Source organism: Salvelinus fontinalis, chromosome 5 (genome assembly GCF_029448725.1).
Source record: "Salvelinus fontinalis isolate EN_2023a chromosome 5, ASM2944872v1, whole genome shotgun sequence".
NCBI classification, from domain to species: domain Eukaryota; kingdom Metazoa; phylum Chordata; class Actinopteri; order Salmoniformes; family Salmonidae; genus Salvelinus; species Salvelinus fontinalis.
The window spans coordinates 32,859,851-32,887,181 of NC_074669.1; the positions used below are offsets into that span (position 1 = coordinate 32,859,851).

General features: G+C 44.2%; 1 protein-coding gene across 2 annotated transcripts in view; it reads left to right on the forward strand.

Annotated features, from left to right (window-relative positions):
- LOC129855479 (exocyst complex component 2-like) overlaps nt 1–27,331 on the forward strand; it is an 87,042-nt gene that overhangs the window by 36,971 nt on the left and 22,740 nt on the right. For both annotated transcript variants that reach the window (XM_055923192.1, XM_055923191.1), the window contains exons 5-17: nt 151–264; nt 2,554–2,678; nt 12,591–12,671; nt 13,788–13,933; nt 14,610–14,691; nt 14,782–14,884; nt 16,533–16,651; nt 22,518–22,637; nt 22,875–22,999; nt 23,089–23,157; nt 23,332–23,489; nt 25,453–25,574; nt 26,186–26,247. In XM_055923192.1, coding sequence (XP_055779167.1) covers nt 151–264; nt 2,554–2,678; nt 12,591–12,671; nt 13,788–13,933; nt 14,610–14,691; nt 14,782–14,884; nt 16,533–16,651; nt 22,518–22,637; nt 22,875–22,999; nt 23,089–23,157; nt 23,332–23,489; nt 25,453–25,574; nt 26,186–26,247 — 1,426 coding nt within the window. The remainder of the gene's footprint in view (nt 1–150; nt 265–2,553; nt 2,679–12,590; nt 12,672–13,787; nt 13,934–14,609; nt 14,692–14,781; nt 14,885–16,532; nt 16,652–22,517; nt 22,638–22,874; nt 23,000–23,088; nt 23,158–23,331; nt 23,490–25,452; nt 25,575–26,185; nt 26,248–27,331) is intronic.

The following is a 27,331-nucleotide window of genomic DNA, read 5'->3' on the forward strand; positions in this document are numbered from 1 at the left end:
CAAACCCCACAATCCTGGCATTGCAAGCACCATGCTCTACCAACTGATCCATACAGGGACCACTGCATGATCTTACATAGGAGACATAAAACATACATTTGAATAGGGTTTCCTTAGTAATCTCTTGTATGTGTGTGTTTTCTCCCCCAGGGGTAAGGTCCCTCTGAAAGATCTGGAGGCATTGTTTCCAGGTGTGAGTGGAGAGTTCACCAGCGAGAACTTCTCAGCTACTTGGTACCTTATCGAGAACCACTCGGTCACCAGGTAGGTCGGACCAACCAATTAATTTTTTTTACGGCCTCTGGGTCTAAGAGACACAGCCAATCAGACAGCACTCCTTCCCAACTACAGCGCCTTCAGAAAGTATTCACACCTCTTGACTTTTTCCACATTTTTGTTGTGTTAAAAGTGGATTGAATTGTCTTTTTTTTCTCCGATCTACACTAAATACTCAAATGTCAAAGTGCAAGAATATATATATTTTTAATTATAAGATTAATGACAAAACACTATCTGGATTAGATACAATAAGTTTTCAACACCCTGAATCAATAATCACCTTTGGGTAAGTGTCTAAGAGCTTTGCACACCTGGATTGTAATATATTTGCACATTATTATTTTTTTAAACTTTTCGAGCTCTGTCAAGTTGGTTGTTGATCATTGCTAGAAAGCCATTTTTAAGTCTTGCCATAGATTTCCAAGCTGATTTAAGTCAAAACTGCAACTAGAACACGTCGTTGTCTTGGTTAGCAACTCCAGTGAAAGATTTGGCTGTGAGTTTTAGGTTATTGTCCTGCTGAAAGGTGAATTTGTCTCCCAGTGTCTGACGGGAAGCAGACTGAACCAAGTCCAGGTTCTAGGATTTTGCCTGTGCTTAATTCTGTTCTGTTTCTTTTTGTCCTAAAAAAAACCTCTAATCGTTTGCCGATGACGAGCATATCCATAACATGAAGTGTGGGAGTCAGTGAAGTGTTTTGTTGGATTTGCCCCAAACATAATGCTTTGTATTCAGGACAGGAAGTTCATTTCTTTGCCACATTTTTTGCAGTATTACTTTAGTGCCTAATTGCAAAGTTATTGCATGTTTTGGAATATTTGTTCTGTACAGACTTCCATATGTGGACTCTGTCATTTAGGTTAGTATTGTAGAGTAGCTACAATGTTTTTGATTCAACCTCAGTGTTCTCCTATCCCAGCCATTACACTCTGTAACGGCTTTAAAATCACCATTGCTCGGGTTTTATTCCTCTCTGGCAACTGAGTTAGGAAGGACGACTGGGTGTATTGATACACCAACCAAAGCGTAATTAATAACTTCACCATGCTCAAAGGGATATTCAGTGTCTGCCTTTTTAAAAATTGTACCCATCAACCAATAGGTGCCCTTCTTTGCGAGGCATTGGAAAACCTCCCCTATCTTTGTGGTTGAATTTGTGCTTGAAATTCACTACTCGACTGAGGGTCCTTACAGATAATTGTATGTGTGGGGTACTGCGATGGTGTAATCATTCAAAAATGTTATTAACCACTAATATTGCACATTAGGTCCATGCAACTTATTATGTGACTTGTTAAGCAAATCTTTACTCCTGAATATATTTGGGCTTGCCATAACAAAGGAGTTGAATACTTATTGACTCAAGACATTTCAGCTTTTCATTTTTTATTAATTTGTAAACATTTCTAAAATCAAAATTCCACTTTGACATTGTGGGTTATTCTGTGTACACCAGGGACACAAAATGTAAATTTTAAATTCAACCTGTAACACAACAAAATGTTTAAAAAAAAGTCCAGGGGTGTGAATACTTTCTGAAGGCACTGTAACTTCTTTATGAACGTCAGCCCAAACAACCAAACTACTAGTCACAAACATACACATGAATCCTAGATGTTTTCTTTGTCAGCAGCATAGTTCAACTTTTGAAACTATTGCTGTGACTTGAGACAAGAGAACCTTTTTAATGTTGTCTTTTACATGGTTCTCAGCCCTTCCAATCTATCCCCTAACCCAGAGACAGATTTAGTCTGTAAACAAATACAATCTACCTCCATTCCTTCTTGATCTTTGACCCAACAAGAAAACGTTGGACATGTGAAGGAAGTGTCCTTTCTCTTGTTGAACTCTAACCCCTGGTCTTTGTCATATTAGGACAGTGTTTGTCAGCCTGTCTGTCAGGTTATTATTAGTCTATCCTGGTTTCCTTTCCGTCATGGTTCCCCTCCAACTAACCCCAGTCTAACGGTTGGATCCTGCCGAGTCCTGACTAGCTACTGCAGAACTTCAGGGTCCGTTGGGTTGTTTTTGGTTGACAGGGCATGTGTTTCTTCCTCCAGAGGAAACCTCCATTCACTCCCAGGAGACACACACACACACACACACACACACACACACACACACACACACACACACCCTCCTGCGGACACGCAAGCTCACACTCACTCAGCTACGGCGCACATGCACTCTGTTCCACACACAAAAGAATACGCACACACAACTCCTCTGACTGATGGTACCCCCCCCCCCCTCTTTCTCTCTCCCCCCTCTCAGTTTCGACCAGTTGCGTATGGCAGCCAGTAACCTGAAGAAGCAGGCCACTAAGAAGAATGAGGGCAGTCTGGCCTATGTGAAGGGAGGCCTCAGCACCTTCTTCGAGGCTCAGGATGCTCTCGCAGGTAAGATACAGTACACCAATACTACACAGAGAGTGTGTGGTACACAGTACGCCACTACTACACAGAGAGTGTGTGGTACACAGTACGCCACTACTACACAGAGAGTGTGTGGTACACAGTACGCCACTACTACACAGAGAGTGTGTGGTACACAGTACGCCACTACTACACAGAGAGTGTGTGGTACACAGTACGCCACTACTACACAGAGAGTGTGTGGTACACAGTACGCCACTACTACACAGAGAGTGTGTGGTACACAGTACGCCACTACTACACAGAGAGTGTGTGGTACACAGTACGCCACTACTACACAGAGAGTGTGTGGTACACAATACGCCAATACTACACAGAGAGTGTGTGCTACACATCGTACGTGTGTTATTACACCGAGAGAGATGTTAACACTGTTAAGATATTGAATGTAAAATTGTTACAGGGTTGACGGAACTTGGCTCTCATGATGCAGGTAAGAGTTTGCCAGGCTCGTGGTGTATTGCGGTGCGTGTAAGACTAAGCCAGGTATGGTTCGGGATAAGGTTAGTAGTCTTTTGCAGTGGGCATGTAATCTAATGACTGAGTAAACACCCAACCATTTCTCAGAACTCTGGTGTGAGCGTGTGTGTGAGCGTGTGTATCATCACACGACCGTGCGGTGTGGTCTAGCAGTGGTTGATTACAGTGGAGTGGTGCTCTGTGCTTCAGTGTACTGCAGTACGGCTAGCCAACCACATCACGCCTAATTCACTTTCATTAAAACCACGTCAGCTCTCAACTGTCAATCACACTACTTGCACGGTAGCAGGCACAGGCAGGGCCATGAGGCAATCTGTACTGCTGCGCTGCTGCGTCCTTATAGACAGCAGGTAGCCTAGTGGTTAGAGCGTTGGGCCAGTGAACCGTAAGGTTGCTAGATCAATTTCCCGAGCTGACAAGGTAAAAATCTGTCCTTCTGCCCCTGAACAAGGCAGTTAACTCACTGTTCATAGGCCGTCATTGTAAATAAGAATTTGCTCTTAACTGACTTGCCTGGTTAAGTAAATGTTAAAATAATACATGTGAAAAAAGAACCTTAGAGTGGAGTGTGCTGATTTGCATTGCACAAATTATAATTGTAATTGTACACACTTACATTTGCCTCTCACTATACACACAAACACACGTACGGAACATGCACATACTGGACAGACACGTTTACTAACGCACACGTATACTGACCCCCACCCCACACACCCCCCACCCCACACACACATAGCCTTTATGATCCACTCTGTGAAACCTCTGAGGTAACATTGTGACTGCTGTCACTCTGCCAGTTCAGTGAAATCAATTGTTCAACTGTATCATTCATATTTTTGTCTGTTTACTCTTATTTCCCCTCATAACCACTCAGTTACTTCCCCTTACTATTTATATGCCTCTGTCATTATTATTATTGCTTTCCTAATGTAATGTTTGTGCCCCGGTAGGAGCGCGGTGGGGTCCGAGGCAATGTTTTCATTGTTGGCAACTGAATCTAAATAAATGGAGCAGGGCCACACAATGCAGGCAAGAGTAATCGCGATGATAACGGTCCTAACGTGACCGAGGGGAACAATACAGACCCTTTCTCACGTTCACTATACTAATCATGCCCAATATGAACCCAATGGGAAGCACAAGTCCTCAGTGACCCAGGAAGTAGTGCTCATTGATGGACTCCAATGACCTGTGAGTCAGGAAGCAATGGACCATAAGATGAAAGTCAATTGACCTTTGACATTAGGATGTACTTCACTGTACAGGTTTGAGAGTATATTCTGACTCTTTACAGTATTTAGTCCTCTGATTATGGCTGTTTTTAGAAGGATGCTTCTCAGAGGCCCTGTTTTGCTTGGTTATAAAGAATATCTGAGTGCTACCCCAGCATATGGTAAGGGTAAGCTTTAGTAATGTGCCAGAGCCAGACGGCTCTAGGCGGCTCCAGCAGTCGCTCATTGCCAGGCCCAGTTAGCACAGCTGTCTGTGTAACTGTGAATCCTTTCTTTGTCTCTCTCTCTCTCTCTCTCTCTCTCTCTCTCTCTCTCTCTCTGTTTGGCAGGTCGTCTCAGTTGTAGTCATTCCAAATTAGCTACTCCTTTAGGTGTTGCTGTACAAATTGAAAGGAAATAAAAAATGACGCGTGTTTGCATGCGAGTGTGTGTGCTCTGTGGTCAGAATGTATTGCATTAAAAGTGGCACGGTACTAATTGCTGTTTAGCCTGTGGTGCTTCCAGTTCACTCAATCACCGTTTTAATGCCTTTACTTTTTGTCTCCTCCGTTTATTTTCTCTTCTGCCTGCATGTGAGAATTGTATTTATGGCTATCGTAAAAGCCTGATGTTTTATTGATAAGAGCGAGTAGGGGACTGGGGATCGCAGTGTGGAAATGAGGAAGGAATGTCTCTGCGTGGGCCAAATCTGGAACATTTAAATGAGTTCTGTTCAACAACAAAATGGTTCAAACAAGTGGTGTGTTTTGAGAATCCATGGGTTTCTTCTCTTTCTCCTGTTCTCTTTCTTGGCTTTCTCTCTCTTGTCCCGCCCTCTCCGATCCTCAATCTCACCTCATTCGTCTCCTCCAACAGAAACCGAGACGTGTATGACCACGGATGTCTCTCAATAATAATGGCCTTTGTGTTTCCCTGCTGGGCTTCAACACAGTTTAGCACCAGCCGCTAAATGGCTAACCTCACCCTCATCCCAAAGCACATTTATATTACAACCTCATAACACCCTTATTACGCTGTTCCCCTTCACTGTTTGACTGACGCTTGTACCTGCAGGGTACGTGTCTGCATTGAGGGGTTACATGAGGTCGCAGAGGTCAAATTACCTTGAAGTCTGGGGTCACCCATCCAGTGGGCCAGGAGCTGGGTAAAAAAGAAAGTGAAGGAACAGTTCTCTTAAATTTTTGTGACCCAGACAGCTTGGTGAAAGGCATAGGGGTTCATAGTCATGCTAGGGGGCTGTTTGGTTAGGCTGATCCCCCTGACAAATTGAACCATGTTCCACAGGGGTCTTCTGAGACCTGGCTGACTGACTACCTGGCTAACAGACTGATAGAGAGGCAGGGTTTTTTTTGGGGTGGGGGGGCTCTGAAAAATGTACACTTTAAGTTTTTTATTGTTGTGTGAAAAGGAAGTGGCCCTGCAATACAGGAAACAGACTACGGCTACCGTGTTCCAAAATCCAAGATTTCCCAGGGCCGTATTCCCAACGCTCCGAACCTCCGACTCGTCTACAGCAGTCGGGAGTCAAAACATCTCCAGCTTTAGAATCAGTGGGTTCCAGGAAGCTGAGTGGGGCTGCCTGCGTCTCTTCCTCCGCTGCTCTGTGTGTGTGTGTGTGTGTGTGTGTGTGTGTGTGTGTGTGTGTGTGTGTGTGTGTGTGTGTGTGTGTGTGTGTGTGTGTGTGTGTGTGTGTGTGTGTGTGTGTGTTTGTTTTATCCGGCGCCTGACGGGTTGTTTAGGTTAGCCGTGACGTCATAGCCACGGCAGCGAGAGTGCGTGACAGACGGAGAGGACTCACAGCTGGCAAGGGGGCACAGGGTTCTCTGCGGAGACGAGAACCAGAACCCTCAGGCTGTGTGTGTGCAATGCATGTGCGTACTCATCAGTCCTGTCCCCCTATAGATATGTCTACAGAATCAGGCCAGAATCCTTTATAACTGTGTTGTTTAGACCGTACAAAGACTTATTGTAGACTTTTCTCTACTCTATCCTTTTCAGAGCAGAGGCAGATGGCATTCTTCTTCCATAAAACCTCTGGTCTCCCTGTTTCTGCTAATAGGCTAAGTCTATGGTTCCTGCCCTGGTTCTCTGAATGTCCTCTACCAGACCATGGGACTGGTGTTCTAGCCATTATTCTTGCTGTGGTGGTCCAGTGATGCTTGTGCCAATTAGGCAGCCATGATATGATGGCATGTTTGATATAGTGCATTCAGAAAGTATTCAGACCCCTTGACATTGTTTGTTACAGCCTTATTCTAAAATGTATGAAATTGTATTTTTTCCCCTCATTAATCTACACACAATACCCCATACTGACAAAGCAGAAAGTTTTCAAAATTTGTGCAAATATTTTATATATATTTTATATATATTCAGACCCTTTACTCAGTACTTTGTTGAATCACCTTTGGGAGCGATTACAGCCTTGAGTCTTCTTGGGTATGACGCTACATGCTTGGCATACCTGTATTTGAGGAGTTTCTCCCATTCTTCTCTGCAGATCCTCTCAAGCTCTGTCAGGTTGGATGGGGAACGTTGCTGCACAGCTATTTTTAGGTCTCTCCAGAGATGTTCGATTGGTTTCAAGTCCGGGCTCTGGCTGGGCCACTCATGCATATTCAGAGACTTGTCCCGAAGCCACTACTGTTTCGTCTTGGCTGTGTGCTTAGAGTTGTCGTCCTGTTGGAAGGTGAAGGAATCTCTGTACGGCCGCTGAAAAACATCCCCACAGCATGATTCTGCCACCACCACACTTCACGGTAGGGATTGTGCCAGGTTTCCTCCAGACATGACGTTTGGCATTCAGACCAAAGAGTTCAATCTTGATTTCATCAAACCAGAGAATCTCTTGTTTCTCATGGTCAGAGTCCTTTAAGTGCCTTTTGGCAAACTCCAAGTGGGCTGTCATTTGCCATTTACTGAGGAGTGGCTTCCGTCTGGCCACTCTACCATAAAGGCCTGATTGGTGGAGTGCTGCAGAGATGGTTGTTTTTCTGGAAGGTTCTCCCATCTCCTCAGAGGAACTATAGAGCTCTGTCAGAGTGAACATCGGGTTCTTGGTCAACTCCCTGACCACTGCCCTCCTCCCCCTCATTGCTCAGTTTGGCCGGGAGGCTAGCTCTAGGAAGAGTCTTTGTCATGCCTGCTCCCGCTCACCCTCTCTGGCGCTCGAGGGGCCCATCATTACGCACACCTGTCACCATCGTTACACGCATAAGCGCTTCATTGGACTCACCTGGACTCTATTACTTTATTGATTGCCTCCCCTATATCTGTCACTTCCTCAGTTTCTTCTCCGTGTCTACATTAATGTCGTTTTGTTCCTTGTCCAGACGCTGTCCTTGTTTTGTTTCATGTCCATTATTTATTACATATTCACTCCCTGCACTTGCTTCTCATCTCCCAGCGTCTGTCCTCACAGAATGCAGACTCCAATATTGGAAGCATCAGGGAGTTTTTTTTGTTTTTTCGTTGGGGTTGGTGATGTCGGGTCCGGGAGCCGCTGCCGAAGGAACTGGGGGTGCCTCAGCTGGCTCGTCGGGCTTCCATGCCTTTGCTGGCTCGAGAGGTTTTCTTGTCCCGGTTGACTCGGCAGGCTCCCATCACACGTCATGCCTCAGTCGGTTTCTCCGTGTTTGCGTTAATGTCGTTTTGTTCCTTGTCCAGACGCTGTCGTTGTTTTGTTTAATTTCCGTTATTTATTAAATATTCACTCCCTGTACTTGCTTCTCGTCTCCTAGCGTCTGTCCTCACAGTCTTGGTGGTTCCAAACTTCTTCAATTTAAGAATGATGTAGCCCACTATGTTCTTGGGGGCCTTCGATGCTGCAGACATTTTTTGGTACCATTCCCCAGATCTGAGCCTCAACACAATCCTGTCTCAGAGCTCTACAGACAATTCTTTCGGCATCATGGCTTGGTTTTTGCTCTGACATGCACTGTCAACTGTGGGACCTTATGTAGACAGGTGTGTGTGCCTTTCCAAATCATTACCAGAGGTGGACTCCAAACAAATTGTAGAAACATCTCAAGGATGATCAATAAAAACAGGATGCACCTGAGCTCAATTTTGAGTCTCATAGTAAAGCGCCGCCTTATCTCAGTTCACTGGTCACGATGGCTACACCCACCCGTAGCACGCGCTCCAGCAGGTGTATCTCACTGATCATCCCTAAAGCCAAAACCTCATTTGGCTGCCTTTCCTTCCAGTTCTCTGCTGCCTGCGACTGGAACGAATTGCAAAAATCTCTGAAGTTGGAGACCTTTATTTCCCTCAACAACTTTAAACATCTGCTATCTGAGCAGCTAACCGATCGCTGCAGCTGTACATAGTCCATCTGTAAACAGCCCACCCAATTTACCTACCTCATCCCCATACTGTTTTTATTTATTTACTTTTCTGCTCTTTTGCACACCAGTATCTCTACTTGCACATGATCATCTGATGATTTATCACTCCAGTGTTAATCTGCTAAATTGTAATTATTCGCTCCTATGGCCTATTTATTGCCTACCTCCTCATGCCTTTTGCACACATTGTATATAGATTCTCTTTTTTTCCCCTACTATGTTATTGACTTGTTTATTGTTTACTCCATGTGTAACTCTGTGTTGTCTGTTCACACTGCTATGCTTTATCTTGGCCAGGTCGCAGTTGTAAATGAGAACTTGTTCTCAACTAGCTTACCTGGTTAAATAAAGGTGAAATAAAAAATAAATAGCAAAGGGTCTGAATACTTATGTATTTCTGTTTTTTATTTGTAATACATTTTAAAAACCTGTTTTTGCTTTGTCATTATGGGGTATTGTATGTAGATTGATGAGGGGCAAAAATGTATTTAATACATTTTAGAATAAGGCTGTAATGTTACAAAATGTGGAAAAGGTCAAGGGGTCTGAATACTTTCCAAAGGCACAATAAGTGAGGTTCAGGAATACCTCAGCCTCTCTCTGCCTCCCGTCTGTCAGAAGGAACATACCCACATTTATTTACAGAACTGTCTCCTCCTCTTTTTCCTTCCCTCTTTCCTTCCCCCCCTCCTCTTTACCTTGTCAATTTCTCTCATCTCGTCCGCTCCTCCTCCCCCTTTCGACCCTCTCTCCCCCTCTTCCGTCCTCTATCCCTGTTCTATCAATAAACCCACACTGCCCCTCTCAGCACCCAGCTGCCTAACTACAGCCACAATTTATTTGTTCATGTGAGAGGCCCTGACGCGCGCTCTCTCTTCTCTCTCTGTCCCCCTCACTTATTTCTCTCTCTCGCTCTCTGAAATGAATATCTTTCTGGTCCACATGTTCAGATCTATTCTGATCTCCATTTCCTCTCGTCCTCTCACCTTTTACATCCTCTGCCTTTCATCTACTTCTCCTTGCCTTACCTCACCAGCACTATGTCCTACTCAGTGTTGATATTGGAATGTGCACCCTGCAGATCTTTCTTTCTTCATTAGCCTTGTATAGTCAAGCTGACACTAGCAGCATCCCTCTCAGCAGTAGAAATAGTGCTCTCCAGTCTTTCAGCTATCCTCACCCAAGTATTATTCCTCCAAATGATAAAACATTAGAATTTGCAAATTTCCTCCGGACTCTGTCTTTGGGTTTAGAGTGTGTACTGTCTATGCTCCATTTGGAACCGTCTTTCCCCTAGAATAGATTAGTTTCCAGTTTGGGTCTCCAAAACAACTTTGCTAGTAGGGAAAATACTAATTTGGAGTGGATTTTGGGTGGTACTGCTGTTTCGGTCAAGCCAGGTCAGGTGTATTGATGCAGTACAGTTATTGTGGTGACCGGGTCAGGTCAGTGGTTGGCGTGGGAAAGCTTGAGAGGGAGGTGTGGTCAGAGTCTGACAATAGTGTCTGTAGATGGAGGGTCACGCAGGTTACCTCTCATCTACCAATGGGGCAGAGAGGCTGTTTATTGTTTTACCTTTGGTTCCTTAAATTGAAAATGTTCCAGAATCTCAGAATTAAGCATGTTAGATTGAGCAGCAGAGGCACTCTGTCTGATTTGTTATTATAGAACACACAGAGATCTTAAAATAACTCTTTCTCTGTATTTCTGTCTTGTTGAGTATTTCTCTATCCCCGATTATGTGCCTCTTTAATTCAGCTAATTTTCACTGTGTTAATTTTTTACAATTTATTTTTTAATTTAACCTTTGTTTCGAGTAGGTGTCATGCTGATACCAAGGTCTCTTTCTCAGATGAGCCCTGCATACACATCAGTACCAGGCCTGTCAAAGTTAACGTGTTAATAACGCGTCCAATGCGTGACATTTTTTTATGCGTAAAACATTTTTAAGCCGTTATTCGCACCCCTGTTTCGTCACCACACAGACCATTTGAAGCTTAACAAACAACACGCTCTTTGCAGTGTGCACTCGTCTTGGTAGCGCTGTCTGTCTCTATTGTGGTACTTAATAAACATCCACTATGCACTCAGCTTTGACCAACAATTTTGAAGGAAAACTTACAGAAAGTTCAACCATAAACACATTCCTAGGCGTTTCTATAGATAACAGAAAAAAAATGGAATTGGCACAGCATTAGCTAGTTAGTTATGCTAATGTTAGCTAGCTAGCTAACCAAAATAATGTTTACAATGCCATGGCTGAATTCGTCTTTATTCAACTAAATTAATCAACAAACTACATCATACCTAAAAACACTTTCTTCTAACGTAAAAATGTTAGCATGACTCGCATGGAATGTAAATCACGATTATCAGCCAAAAAGCCGATTCCAACGGACTTTATTCAATTAGCTAACTAACCCTACTTTTAAGAGGCCGAAAAGCTGTTGCATACTGTTTTGTTAAAACAATGGTATGAGAAAAGACCACCAAATTCAGTTTCATCACCTGCCCAAGTACAAGGTTAGGCGTTCATCATTGTTTCATGCTTGATGATGATGTGAAGTTGTGGGCTCCGGTTACTCTATACATGTATGTGTGTTCAAACACTTAATCCGCGGTAAATTGCTTTGTATAAAGCTTGCTAGTTCGCTTGTAGTAATGACTAGTGAGCTGTATCTGTCCAAATAACAGCTATAATAACCTTCTGCATTTGGATATTTATGCAAACTTGGAGATTCCACCAACTAGGTGTAGATATCACCATAGGCTACTTTGTTTTGGTCCATTTGGTAGGGTTGTGTCCCCAGTTAGTCTCCGGAAAGTTGAAAGGACATATAGGCCAAACAACTCTAGACCGTTCAAGAGTAGGCAAAGACTGGAAGTAGTTACGCGACATATCGCAGACAAGCGAATTAGATTGAGATTAATTTCTCTCGCTAACATCAGCTAACCGGAGAAAAAGCTATGGGGAAACAAACCGTGACGTAAGTATAAGTGTTAGCAGATCGGGTAATAAATTAGTGGCAGAGTAAGTATCATACAAGTAATTTGTTGTTGTGACAGCCAAGTATTTTAATAACGACACTTGATGCTGCTGAAAAAGTTTATTGAAACTACAAAAAAAGTGTCAGTAGTTTGTTTAGAATGACGCCAAAATTAGGCTAATTATATGGCAGTAACGGTAGTACCCTACTCGGGGGTGTGGTCACGTTAAACCACGCCTCGCCATATGTATCTATTCTAGTATTAACAGTTTGTGACTAGTGCACGTTGAAGAACATGGAAAAGCAGCCTAGGCTCGATCTAATAGCTGTATATTTACATGAACTCAGATTTGGCTAATCTGTGGAATTCATGACATTGTTGGACAGGTTTAAAAGCTGTTTGTTCTTTGTAGCCATAGAGACAGTTCTTTTTTTTGTGTAGTCAGCCCTCCAATTAGAAATTGGGAGAACACTTATTTAGAATGCCTAAAGCTTTAAGTTGTGTGTGTGTGTGTGTGTGTGTGTGTCTGGCCCAACGCTCTTAACCACTAGGCTAACCTGCCACCCCTATTCCACAGGTAAATCTGCTTTTCATTTCTTTGCATCTTACTTAACTCTGCGATCTCCAGAGTTAGCCATCCCTGAGACCGGGTCTGGTATCTCCTACAAGTTATCTTCTATAAGTTAACAATGAAGTAAGGTACAATGGAAGTTAATGCATGCAGGGCTTTATAAAAAAAGAGGGCCAGCCTACTTTGATTGAACTGAGCCGTTATCATCACAATCTTTCACATAATTGAATAAAACTGTATTGTTCTGTTGCAGCTATACACCAGAGGTTGGAGTCAGACGGGACAGAGAGGGTGGAGGGCTCCATGACACAACGCCTGGAGAATGTTCTCAACAGTAAGCATCTTTCATCCATCTATACAGCTATCTGTTCATTCATCCAAATTTCCATCCATTAATTTATCCATCCTTCTATCCATGTACGAATGATCATCTATCAACCCATCCATCGACCAATCCACCATCCATCTGCATTTCTCTATCTTGCCACTTCTTGCTATTATCATGTAGTGTGAGCTGAGCGCAGACATCATCCCAGGTGCCATTGGTTAATATCCTCTTTCCACTTCTGTCTTTATTGGAAGTTCAATTACTAGGACGTTTCTTTACAAGCTCACACACACACACTCTCATACACACACCACGCCGCGTGTGTTCGTTCTTCCCTGTCTGGAGAGTAGATCTTCCAGCCGGATCCTCTGTCCGCCCCTCTCATCTCATACATGATAATGCGTCTCCTACCTATCATGGAGGGTGAATAAACGGAAAGGTTTCCTCCGGGTTGAAGGTTAATAAACCTCTCAGCCGGACGCTGCTTTCATCCCCACAGCGCCTCGACCCAAGACCCCTGTCTTCTTCCCATACACCCCCTTAACCTCCACCCCGCCCGTCAAACCCTCAACCCATCAGCTAATCACAAACAGCCCCTTGAAGTATCAAACACGTGACATCTCGTCAGTCAGAGCATAGAGTCGGGAGCGAAGTGTTTTAAATCTCAATGTTTTTCCTTTTGAGATTTGGTGGGGTTGGCGGACGCCTGGCAGGCTTTTTTTCTGATTTAAATTAGCGAGTCCTTGTTTTTTTCTTTTTTTGCCTCCACTTCCGAGGCCACCCAAGAAGCAGGAGAGTACTAATGGCCCAGAGAGAAAAAGAGGGACTAGAGTAAGAGATAGCTGTCATACTCCTTGACTCTTTTTCCACCCCTCTAAGTTCAGATAATATAACACACACATGCCATCACCACAGAGGAAAACCAGGTTCTCTATGTCAGAGAGATATGTATTAATAGTGAAATATATTTTTTTATCCTTAACTTTTTCTTGATGTCTGTAGTACTCACCCTCTCTCTCTCACGCTCGCGCTTTCTCTCCATCTCTCTCCCTTCTCCCCTCTTCTCTCTATTTTCTCCCTTTTATTCCCCTCCCCCTTCTCCCCCCACTCCCTCCACCCCAGGAGCCAGTGATACAGCAGACACTCTGTTCCAGGAGGTGTTGGGGCGGAAGGATAAAGCTGACTCAACGCGGAACGCCCTCAACGTCCTGCAGCGCTTCAAGTTCCTCTTCAACCTACCGCTCAACATCGAACGCAACATACAGAAGGTATACACTGAGTGTACAAAACATTAAGAACACTTTCCTAATGTTGAGTTGCACCCCCCCCCCCTTTTTGCCCTCAGAACAGTCTCAATTCATCAGGGCATGGACTCTACAAGGTTTCGTAAGCGTTCCACAGGGATGCTGGCCTATGTTGACTTCAATGCTTCCCACAGTTTTGCCATGTTGGCTGGATGTCCTTTGGGTGATGGACCATTCTTGATACACAAGGGAAACTGTTGAGTGTGAAAAACCCTGCAGCATTGCAGTTCTTGACACACTCAAACCAGTATGCCTGGCACCTACTACCATACCATATAAAAATCCTTGTCTCCTCCCCTTCATCTACACTGATGGAAGTGGATTTATCAAGTGACATTAATAAGGGACCATGGCTTTCACCTGGATTCACCTGGTCAGTCTATGTCATGGAACACACGCACAGCATGCACACCTCAACCTGTTGCTCAAACTCCAGCCCGGCATCCAGAAGGTGGTGCTAGAGAAGCTAGAATGCCAAAGTGTCGTGTTCATGTCCAGTGCACTGTACACACAAGTGTCTCCACGTATGAAATAAACCCCTGTCAAATAAAATATCAATAAACATTTTTTTTAAATTATGAACCATTTGTGATATTGTTGTCTGTGAGCTGTCTTGAGAATTGTATGTGTTCTCCTTCAGGGAGATTATGACGTGGTGATCAATGACTATGAGAAAGCCAAGTCTCTGTTCAGCAACACGGAGGTCTCGGTCTTTAAAAAAGGTAGGGTGGGGTTCTTGGAAGAGGGGTGATGTCCAGTTTACCGTGCTGTCAACAAGACTAATGACAATGTTCTCTCCTGTCTGTGTGTAGTGTATGCCGAGGTGGAGACGAGGATCGGGGCTCTGAGGAGTCTGCTCCTGGACAAGCTACTGGAGACACCTTCAACCCTGCATGACCAGAAGAGATACATACGGTCTCACTATGTTTACACATACTGCACTGTAGAGGGTTAGATGTCACGCAGTGCAAAATTAGTAATGTCTTTATGCTTTTAGTGTATTACATTTCCCATATTCGTTCTGTTCTCTGTTCTTACTTTCTGTCTCTGGCTCATTGTTTGCCTCATCTTTAGGGCTGGCACGTTAATTGTATAATTGTGTAATGGACCGTGTTACCATGGATACGGACTCAACCGCACGCCGGCTGCAGCCATCTTCAGTGAGCTGTTTGTTCCACAACACAAAACCCTAAAACTGCGTCCTCTCTAGACATTTTTAGAATTTTGTGTTGTGGAGCAAACAGCGAACTGAAGATGGCTACCATTTCCGTGGTAACCAGGAATCTTTAAAGCGCGATGAAACGTGGTTGCTTATTGTTTCAGCAAGGGGTTGTAGCAAACAAGTCTTCATTTTATTTATGTTTTTTTACCTTATGACAGTTATTTTATTTTCCTGACGGTCTTCCCCCGTAACTCTGCGTTGACCGCGGTCATTTGGCAGAAAATGTACTTTTAAAATAAATCTTTCTTCATGTCTTGTTCTTTCTCCCCTCTCTCACTTTCTCTTTCTCGCTCACTTCCCTGTCTCTCTCTATCCTTGTTCCTCTTTTCCCCTTGGTCTTGTTCTCATTCTCTCCTTCTTTCTCCCCCTTTCCCTACATCCTGCATAGTTGTGGTCTTGGCTGGTTTATTATTGCTCAGACTGACTCGTCAGAACGAGAGAGTGCAGCTCTAGACTACAGCAGCCATCTTTCATCCTCCTACATTACATTATAGCTAGCTAGCTTTAAACGCCCACCATACCCCCAGTTTACCTTACACACATTAAGGGGACTAGCAGGCTGTGTTGGGGGTGAACTTGCTGGTTGGCTGGCTGGGGGGGCTGTGGAGGGTAGGCTAAACCAGACCTGGGTTTTTACATAACATTTACATTTTAGTAATTTAGCTGTGGCGTTACTGGTGACGCGCTTCCAATTTCTGACTCGTCCTCTCTGTCCCAACTGACACGGGAACTTCTACAGACGTGTTAAGCTGGCGCATTGGTACAATGTCTACAGAGACGAACCACATATCACAGTAAAATGGTTCCATGTATGTTCTTTTAAATACTGTGCTTGATTGAACTTGCCTGGTCAAATTTAACCAATAGAATATTCCCCAAAGTGTATACCAAAACCCACCCATCTGGTACTCTAGGCAATGAAATGTCCAAAGTATTTGGAAATACTGCTTGAACCCAGGTCTTGTGGGGGCATACTGTAGAGGCTGGCTGGCTAGGGGTTCAGAGGGATCTCCTGTAATGAGGAGCAAATTAGTCTGGTCTGCCTGCTATGTGATGAAGCCAGCCCAGAGCCACAGTCAGTGACTCAGACTCATTTGTGATGATCCCACAGAGTACCGAGTGCAGCTGTACAGGGAATGTACTGGGGAAGAGGACTGTGGGTATGGGATGATGATTTTGGGGAGGAAGTTAGGCTGAGGGAGATCGACGGCACAGGGTTTAGATTTTAACGGGTGTCATATTGAAGTGCTGTTTACACCCATTTCTCACCTGAGTGTGTCAGTATCACCTGTGAAGTGCTGTGCCCACATTTTCACCCTTGCCTGTGTGTGTTCCTTCCAGGTACCTGTCTGACCTGCATGCATCAGGGGACCCTGCCTGGCAGTGTATCTCCGCCCAGCACAAGTGGATCCTCGGACTCATGCAGAACTGCAAGGAGGAGTTTATCAATTGCCAGAGAGGTGAGTGAAACACACACACACACACACACACGTTATATCTATGTATACATGCACGCACACACAGATTCACACACACGCACGGAAGATAGAAAGAAAAGCCCCCCGTTTTTCAATTTCAGTCAGACTGGTTAGGTTGCCATTTGTCAACACGCTCCCTCCTGTCATCTCTCTCGGTGTTGGACTTGGGTTTCAGGGCCCGACATGTTACAGTACACACACGCACACACAGACACTAGGCTGCACAGATGGATTGGAACAATTAACCCCAAGGATGCTGTTTCTCTGTTAAATCAGTACCAGGAATAATGTGAATGCGAAACTGTCTGCTCAGGATGAGGAGTAGAGACCCATGCTCACACATATGCACAGACACGCACACACAAATGTACATATCACCCCCCCCAAAAAAATGCTAGCGACCCCTGTTATTAAGAACACCTGCTCTTTCCATGGCAGACTGACCAGTTGAATCCAGGTGAAATCTATGATCCCTAAGTGATGTCACTTGTTAAATCCACTTCCAAATCCAATGTAGATGAAGGGGAGGAGATAGGTTAAAGAAGGACTTTTAAGCCTTGAGACAATTGAGACATGATTGTGTTTGTGTGTCATTCAAAGGGTGAAGGGGCAAGACACAATATTTAAGTGCCTTTGAATGGGGTATGGTAGCAGGTGCCAGACGCACCGGTTTGTGTCAAGAACTGCAATGCTGCTGGGTTTTTCACGCTCAAAAGTTTTGTGTATCAACAATGGTCCAGCACCCAAAGGACATCCAGCCAACTTGACACAACTGTGGGAAGCATTGGAGTCAACATGGGGCAGCAACTCAATATTAGGAAGGTGTTCTTAATGTTTTGTACACTCGGTGTCTATATAAGGGTGTGCATAGACAATATGGACATTATTGTTCTAGTTATATAGGATGAGCCATGACTAGAATACAGTATATACAGTGGGGAGAACAAGTATTTGATACACTGCCGATTTTGCAGGTTTTCCTACTTACAAAGGATGTAGAGGTCTGTAATTTTTATCATAGGTACACTTCAACTGTGAGAGACGGAATCTAAAACAAAAATCCAGAAAATCACATTGTATGATTTTTAAGTAATTAATTAGCATTTTATTGCATTGCACTGTCACAGGTGATTCTAACATGTATTGTCTCAAGGAGTTGAATACTTCTGAATATTAACATTACATGCTATTTTGTGTATAAAAGTATGTGGACACCTGCTCGTCAAACATCTCATTACAAAATCATGGCCATTCACATGGAGTTAGTCCCCCCTTTGCTGCTATAACAGCCTCCAATCTTCTTGGAAGGCTTTCCACTAGATGTTGGTGGACCATTTCTGCGGGGACTTGCTTCCATTCAGCCACGAGCATTAGTGAGGTCGGGCACTGATGTTGGGCGATTAGGCCTGGCTCGCAGTCAGTTCCAATTCATCCAAAGGTGTTTGGTGGGGTTGAGGTCAGGGCTCCTTGCAGGCCAGTCAAGTTCTTCCACACTGATCTCGACAAACCATTTCTGTATGGACCTCGCTTTGTGCACAGGGGCATTGTCATCCTGAAACTATTGCCACAAAGTTGGAAGCACTGAATTGTTTAGAATGTCATTGTATGGTGTAGCATTAAGATTTCCCTTCACTGGAACTAAGGGGCCTAGCTCGAACCATGCAAAACAGCCCAAGACCATTATTCCTCCTTCACCAAACTTTACAGTTAGCACTATGCATTGGGGCAGGTAACGTTCTCCTGGCATCCGCCAAACCCAGATTCGTCAGTCGGACCGCCAGATGGTGAAGCGTGAATCATCACTCCAGAGAATGCGTTTCTACTGCTCCAGAGTCCATTGGCGGCGAGCTTTACACCACTCCGGCCGACGCTTGACATTGCTCATGGTGATCTTAGGCTTGCAGACAGAACACTGCGTGGGTGGTGGCTGTCGTATGTAGTGGAGTCAGAGTATAAACAGCGCGAATGCTAAGGGTAACAGTGGTTTCCGGGGCTCCGTGAGTATGGGGGGTTATTGTGCTCTCTGTAATGCTCTTCACCTTGAGCTACAGAGCTGCATCACTCATCTCTGGGATCGAGTTAGTTACACATCGCTACAGGCATGGACACTTGGACACAGCTGTCAGACAGCTGTTAGCCTATACGGAGACAGGAAGTCAAGTGTCTGTCTGTGAATTTGGTTAGGGCTCGGAGTGCATAGGCCTACTGTATGCAAAGTGAGTCTGTAATTCAGTACATGGATGACACCAGTCACTCAGATGCACTTATGGCATTATTTAAAGAAATCATTGAATATCAAATGCACACACTCAGCAGCTGTCTCCTGTCCCCTGTCTTATGAGCTCAGCCACTCTACGCACCTGGCAGCCATTTACACTCCTAGACCACATCCCCGCTCCCCTCAGCCCCCCCCCCCCCCCCCCCCCCCCCCACACACACCAAACCCAAAACCAGTGCTTACCAAAAGCATCCCTCAACAGTAGCACCCACTGCCCCAATCCCACCAAGACCACATCCACCTAGCTACACCTGAGGCCAGTATCTCTCAAACCTTTCCTCCACCAGCCCCACTCACTCCTCACATCAATCATCGTCATTAAATAAAGGTTACATATTTTTATTTAAAAAAAATTTTTATCATCAAACGCGCACACATACACTAATTATTATCCGGTGTTGTAGCTAGCAGAGTGGACCTTGAGACCTATTGTCAGAGTCACGCGTGACAGGGCAAGCCTATAGCTCTTCTATTTATTGGTAAGTGTTGTAGTTTTCCTCTCATGTCTGGTATAGCGGAATGTTCCAGAACGTGAAGGATCGGAAGCTCATTCTAGTGTGTTGTTATGACTCTAATAATTACCTGTGAAAATACCCTAAAATGTGTTTTCCTTTTGTTTGAAACCCAATTAATCACATTTTTGTGTGTGGTTGGTTGGTTGGTTGATTTGTAGCGTAGCAGCGAGCAGGGCAGCGCTAGCAGTCAGTTGCTTCTCTATGTCTAAAAGCTCCCATTTTATTTGTCTTATCTCAATCGATTTCTGCCCAATTCAATTACAAACTGTGTTGCTTTTAGTTCCTGAACAATACACACCCTGCCAACGAGAAATACAATTAGCAGCAATTGTGTTTGTAGGAAAATAACGTTGTCAATCGGTTAAATGATTAGAAGGCCAGGACACACTGACTGGTGCAGATCTTCACTGTGCAGTCTTAGGGTATTTATTAGGCAGTGTTAGGGTATTAAGAAAAAACATGAAGGGGCAATTTCAAACTCGCCTGAATCTCTGTATTCATATCAACAGCCTGGTAGTTATGTCATTTGAACAGCTCAATGTAAATACAAGATAAGGAAACATGGACAAGAAGCAGAGAGAGAAAGCAGCCACATATACTAGAGTATGTCGACACCTGCTCGTCGAACATCTCATTCTAAAATCATGGTCATTAATATGGAGTTTGTCCCCCTTTGCTGCTATAACAGCCTCCCCTCTTCTGGGATGGCTTTCCACTAGATGTTGGACCGTTGCTGCTGGGACTTGCTTCCATTTAGCCACACGCATTAGTGAGGTCGGGCACTGATGTTGGACAATTAGGCCTGGCTCGCAGTCGTCGTTCCAATTCATCCCAAAGGTGTTAGATGGGGTTGAGGTCAGGGCTCTGTGCAGGCCAGTCAAGTTCTTCCACACCAATCTGAAGCGTGATTCATCACTCCAGAGAACGCATTTCCACTGCTCCAGAGACCAATGGCAGCGAGCGTTACACCATTCCAACGTCACGTGGCATTGTGCATGGTGGTCTTAGGCTTGTGTGCTGCTGCCAGGCCATGGAAACCCATTTCATGAAGCTCCTGACGAACAGTTCTTGTGCTGACGTTGCTTCCAGAGGAGTTTAGATCTCGGTAGTGAGTGGCAACCGAGGACAGATGATTTTTACGTGCTACATGCTTCAGCACACGGCAGTCCCGTTCAGTGAGTTTGTGTGGCCTACCACTTCGCAGCTGAGCCGTTGTTGCTCCTCGACTTTTCCACTTCACAATAACAGCACTTACAGCTGACCGGGACAGCTCTAGCAGGGCTGACATTTGACAAACTGACTTGTTGGAAAGTGGCATCCTATGACGGTGCCACTTTGAAAGTCAATGAGCTTTTCAGTAAGGCGGTTCTACTTCCAATGTTTGACGATGAGGATTGCATGGCTGTGTGCTCGATTTTATATACCTGTTAGCAACGGGCTGAAATAGCCGAATCCACTCATTTGAAGGGGTACACATACTTTTGTGTAAATATAGTGTATGTAGAGTGTGTTAGTCCTTTACAGGATCACTGGATATGTATCTTCTGTGTGTGTGTGTGTGTGTGTGTGTTTAGACAGAAAGCAGTGTGTGTGTGGTCGGGGTTGCGACCCAGTGGGGAACAGGAAGTCGTGCGACCTGCAGGGTAGAGAAGGAAGTGAGCTGCACCGCGCTGACAGAAGACACACAGGGTCTTCAACACACACACACACACACACACACACACACACACACACAGAGAAGGAATTAACTTTCTAATCTTACACATTAAACACACAACACACAAGATACTTTGTAACACACTCTGTGTATGGCCATACCCTATAAACACACACACACACACACACACACACACAATGGGCACACAGACACACACTCTGCACATATGGAGCTGCTTTCTCTCTCATTCTTGTCCATGTTTTCCTATCTTTCTTTTTATAGAGAGAGGGATGAGAGCTGCTGCTGTTGATCCAGGTGTCGGGTGAACCCTTTCCCATGGTGTTCTGTGTGTCTGTGTGTGTGTGTGTGTGGTTGTGTGTATGCCTAAATATGTACTTCCAAACATATGTGTTTCTACTTACTGTGTGTCTATATATGCATGTGTTTGAAAAACCGTGTCTGGTCTGTCTGACTCACCTTGTAGACTTTCCTCACATTTGGAGATGGAAAGGTTTGATCTCCTGTACAGTAAGCCTGCTGCCCAAGCAGTCTGGGGGTTTCACCAAAGCTCATAGATCGCAACATACACAAGAGAATGAGTTTGTGACTCACTGTGTGTGTGAGTGTGTGTGTGTGTCATATGTTCTGGATTCTTCTCAATGCGTTTACAATAAGGATCTGTAGGCGTGCTATTTAAGCTCTAGCGGTGTTGTTGTATTAGTGCTTTACCCTGAGTTTCTATCATAGTCTTATCAGTGCAGGTTTCATTTTCATGTCAAAGACCAAAGTTCACGGGGCTGACCTTTCACCCCATCCAGGTTTTCTTTACCAAACCTCTCCCAGTGCCCCACAGGAGTGCACTATAAGCCAAGTGCACTGGAAGCAAGGGTGCAAGATAACCGTGCCATCAGCATAAGAGTGCCAGTCAGCCAGTCATCCCCTTGCTGCAGGACCACTGTAGCTCTCTATCACCATCTAGTGGAGAGCAGTGAGCGGCCTGATCAGGCCAGAGTAATCTGACCCAGAACCGAACAGACATCACTGTGCCCAGTGTGGCCCGGCTAAACCCAGTTCACCTCTGCCCTGTGCAAACCCACTGCCCTCTCTTCAGCTCCCCTTTGCTCGCTTGTCCTCTGCTCATCCTCCCCCTTTACTTTTCTCTTTCACCCTGAAACAACGCGGCAGTCTGTTACTGGCCAGGGGAGAGGTGGATCAGAAGACAAATAAAGAACGGAGGAGAGGAGCAAGGGAGGGATTGTTTGGTGTGAAAGCCTGCTGAGATTATTGAGGAATGGGGAGTTATTATGAAAAAAGGTTTATTTAATCTCTCAAGTATGTGTTCCTGTGGGTTTATTTCTCTTTTCTCTCTCCCCCTCTCCTCCTATCTTTCCATCTCAGTGGGCTTGGGGGCCATAGCCCTGGATCTAGAGGGGGACCCTCGCCCATCGGCTTTCAGTAGGATCAGGGACACAGCTCCTCTGAATAAGGGGGGCATCTTGCATACCCCTCGCCACAGCAGTGAGTAACCCTACTATATTACAGTACAGTATAACCATATACACTCTACCAGACATTTTCAACCTGGGAGTTTTGAAAGGGTTGTGGACATGTTTCCCCCCAAAAACATCAGCACTGTGTACATTTGTAAAGTTTAATTGTGAACTATTCTATATTTGTATGTACAACACTATATTACTCAGCTACTTTCGCTTGTCTGTCTATAACCGGTCTGTCTCCTGTCTGTGTGTGTTGCAGCCTGGCATTATGAGACACCCCAGCAGGTGCAGTTTGTGGAGAAGCTCTCGGACGTGGTGATTGGCCAGCTGCCCAACTTCTGGAAGCTCTGGATCTCCTACGTCAACGGCAGCCTCTTCAGCGAGGTACATAAAACAGATAGTGATTGGGTGTCATGAATGTAATGATCCAACACAGCATATTTTCACTGTTGTCAAACGTGTGCTTTTATCAGACTGGAGAGAAATCTGGCCAGGTTGAAAAGTCAAAGAAGAATGCCAGGCAGAGACAGAACGACTTTAAGGTGAGTTGTGTTGGATATACTTTTAGATGCACTTTTTACAACCATAAGAATGCCCTCTCATCAGTGTCTACAGTTTTCAGAACTAAAGCAAAATGGGCAGTGCCTTGTAATGGGTCCAAAGTGGTACTGTTGTATTGTTATTGGACTCTAGTCTGTTTCTGTGTGTCTGTATAGAAAATGATAGAGGAGGTGACTCATCGCTTGGTGAAGCTGGTGAGAGGTGCTCTGCTCCCCTCCACCCTGACAGAGCTGGAGCTGAGATTGTACGGTGGCTGGGAGAATAAGACTGAGCTCACTGGACCCTGGCTCACTCAGGTCATACACACCGTCAGGTATGGACATGTCACTGTAGTGCAGGGTTCCCCAACTGGCGGCCCGAGCACTGAATTTAGCTCGTGGGTGATTTTATTTTTTGGACATAAGACTCTAAAAACAGCAGGAAATGAGCTCCAAGTGATTTTAATTTTGGAAATCTGTTCCAAAGTATTCCCACGCATATTAGAGAAACACAGTTGAAGTCAGACGTTTACATACACCTATATATAATATATATATGTGTGTATATATATATATATATATATATATATATATATAACTCAGTTCTTCACAATTCCTGACATTTAATCCAGTTAGGATCACCACTTTATTTTAAGAATGTGAAATGTCAGAATAATAGCAGAGAGACCCAGTGGGTCAGAAGTTTACATACACTCAATTAGTATTTGGTAGCATTGCCTTTAAATTGTTTAACTTGTGTCAAATGTTTTGGGTAGCCTTCCACAAGCTTCCCACATTGTTGGGTGGATTTTGGCCCATTCCTGCTGACAGAGCTGGTGTAACTGAGTCAGGTTTGTAGGCCTCCTTGCTCGCACACGCTTTTTCAGTTCTGCCCCCAAATTTTCTATAGGATTGAGGTCAGGGTTTTGTGATGGCCACTCCAATACATTGACTTTGTTGTCCTTAAGTCATTTTGCCACAACTTTGGAAGAATGCTTGGGGTCATTGTCCATTTGGAAGACCCATTTGCGACCAAGCTTTATCTTCCTGACTGATGTCTTGAGATGTTGCTTCAATATATCCACATAATTTTCCTCCCTCATGATGCCATCTATATTGTGAAGTGCACCAGTCACTCCTGCTGTAAAGTACCGCCACAACATGATGCTGCCACCCCTGTGCTTCACGGTTGGGATGGTGTTCTTCGGCTTGCAAGCCTCCCCCTTTTTCCTCCAAACATAACAATGGTCATTATGGCCAAACAGTTACATTTTTGTTTCATCAGACCAGAGGACATTGCTCTAAAAAGAACGATATCTGTCCCCATGTGCAGTTGCAAACCGTAGTCTGGCTTTTTTATGGCGGTTTGGGGGCGCAGTGTCTTCTTCCTTGCTGAGCGGCCTTTCAGGTTATGTCGATATAGGACTTGTTTTACTGTGGATATAGATACTTGTGTACCTGTTTCCTCCAGCATCTTCACAAGCTCCTATGCTGTTGTTCTGGGATTGATTTGCACTTTTCGCACCAAAGTACGTTCATCTCTAGGAGACCGAACGTGTCTCCTTCCAGAGCGGTATCACGGCTGCGTGGTCCCATGGTGTTTATACTTGCCCCCATGGTGTTTATACTTGCGTACTATTGTTTGTACAGATGAACGTGGTACCTTCAGATGTTTGGAAATTGCGCCCAAGTATGAACCAGACTTGTGGAGGTCTACAATTTTTTTTTTCTGAGGTCTTGGCTGATTTCTTTTGATTTTCCCATGATGTCAAGCAGAGTTGTTGGAAAAATTCCTTGTGTCATGCATGAAGTAGATGTCCAAACCAACTTGCCAAAACTATAGTTTGTTAACAAGAAATTTGTGGAGTGGTTGAAAAACGAGTTTTAATGACTCCAACCTAAGTGTATGTAAACTTCCAACTTCAACTGTTTATACAAATGTAAGCAAGGTTTGAATTGATTATGTTTTAGTCAAATATTGTATCTGTTTTGCATTCTTGCGGTCAATTTGCAGTCTACAAATGATTAGTAATTATGTTTCACCCCCCCAACCGTCCACTCAAGATAAAATCGTCCCACGGCTGAATCTAATTGATGATCCCTTGTGTGTGTGTGTGTGTGTGTGTGTGTGTGTGTGTGTGTGTGTGTGTGTGTGTGTCAATGAAGGTATACCCCATATTCCTGACCCCCAATCCCTCCTCCACTTTCCCCCTCTCATTCTCTCTCTCTATTTCCTGCCTTCTATTTCTTCCTCATTTCTTACCCTCCTCTCTCCCCTCTTTTCTCCCACGTCTTCAGAATAATTTTTGAGGCTCTGGTAGCTCTCGAGATCCCCAATGATCTACTGCAGGTGATCCAGGATCTATTGTTGGAGCTGAGACACCACTGTCTACTGGTCACCCTGCACCACACCGCAGAGGGTGAGGAAAGGGAGGATGGAGATGTGGGAGGGAGGGAAGAGAGTGAATGAGGAGGGGATCTACTGTTGGAGCTGAGACACCACTGTTGACTGGTCACACTGCACCACACCACAGAGTGGAAGTGAGGGAGGGAGGGACTGAGAAGGGGTATCTACTGTCGGAGTTGAGACATCAAATTCTACAGGTCATCCTACCCTCTGCACCCTGGAAAGAAGGGGAGGAGGAAGGAAAGAGATGTAGCGAGGTTGGGGGATAGGGGAGAGGAGAAATGGAAGGGGTGAGTTATGTGAGGTTAGAGAAAGTGTTTGTGTTCAGTGAAAGGCGGTTTGTGGTTAACAAGTTTGGTTGTTCTGACAGTGGTCCTAGTTCTATAGAACATCTGGGTTGATAGTCACAACTAAAGGTGGTTTTGAAAGGTAGTTATACACTAGTTTAGAGGGTCATTTCACTTTCTACTGCAGTCTTCCTCCAAACATTGCTCACAGTCCTATTTAAAATGTAATGTGAACTGGTCATGACCATTCAGTTTTTAGCCCTCTACTACCTAGTAGATCAAAAATAATGTAACGAGTAGCCTCTAATCATTCATGTTTTTGTATGTGCTTTGTCAGATGTCAAAAGGGTTGCAGAGAAAGAGGACTGGGTCGTAGACAATGAAGGAATCACCAGCCTGGTAAAGCTATAGTTACTATAATATCCACTCCACTTAGTGATATATCATGATTTATTATGGTAAGATACAGTATGATATCAAATATGACGTGGTGTAATCTACAGTGCATTCGCAAAGTATTCAGTCCCCCTTGACTTTTTCCACATTTTGTTACATTGAAGTCTTTTTCTAAAATATATACACTACCGTTCAAAAGTTCGGGGTCACTTAGAAATGTCCTTGTTTTTGAAAGAAAAGCAAAAAAAAATTGTCCATTAACATAACATCAAATTGATCAGAAATACAGTGTAGTCATTGTCAATGTTGTAAATGACTATTGTAGCTCGAAACGGCTGATTTTTAATGGAATATCTACATAGTCGTACAGAGGCCCATTATCAGCAACCATTACTGTGTTCCAATGGCACGTTGTGTTAGCTAATCCTAATTTATAATTTTATAAGGCAAATTGATCGTTAGAAAAACGTTTTGCAATTAGGTTAGCACAGCTGAGAAATGTTGTTCTGATTAAAGAAGCAATAAAACTGGCCTTCTTTAGACTAGTTGAGTATCTGAAGCATCAGCATTTGTGGGTTCGATTACAGGCTCAAAATGGCCAGAAACAAATAACTATCTTCTGAAACTCGTCAGTCTATTCTTGTTCTAAGAAATGAAGGCTATTCCATGTGAGAAATTCCCAACAAACTGAAGAGCTCGTACGACGCTGTGTACTACTCCCTTCACAGAACAGCACAAACTGGCTCTTGCCGGAATGAGCAAGAGGACAAGTACATTAGAGTGTCTAGTTTGAGAAACAGACGCCTCACAAGTCCTCAACTGGCAGCTTCATTAAATAGTACCTGCAAAACACCAGTCTCGATGTCAACAGTGAAGAGGCGACTCTGGGATGCTGGCCTTCTAGGCAGAGTTGCAAAGAAAAAGCCATATCTCAGATTGGCCAATAAAAATAAAAGATTAAGATGGGAAAAATAATACAGACACTGGACAGAGGAAGATTGGAAAAAAGTGTTATGGACAGACAAATCTAAGTTTGAGGTGTTCAAATCACAAAGAAGAACATTCGTGAGATGCTGAAAAAAATGAA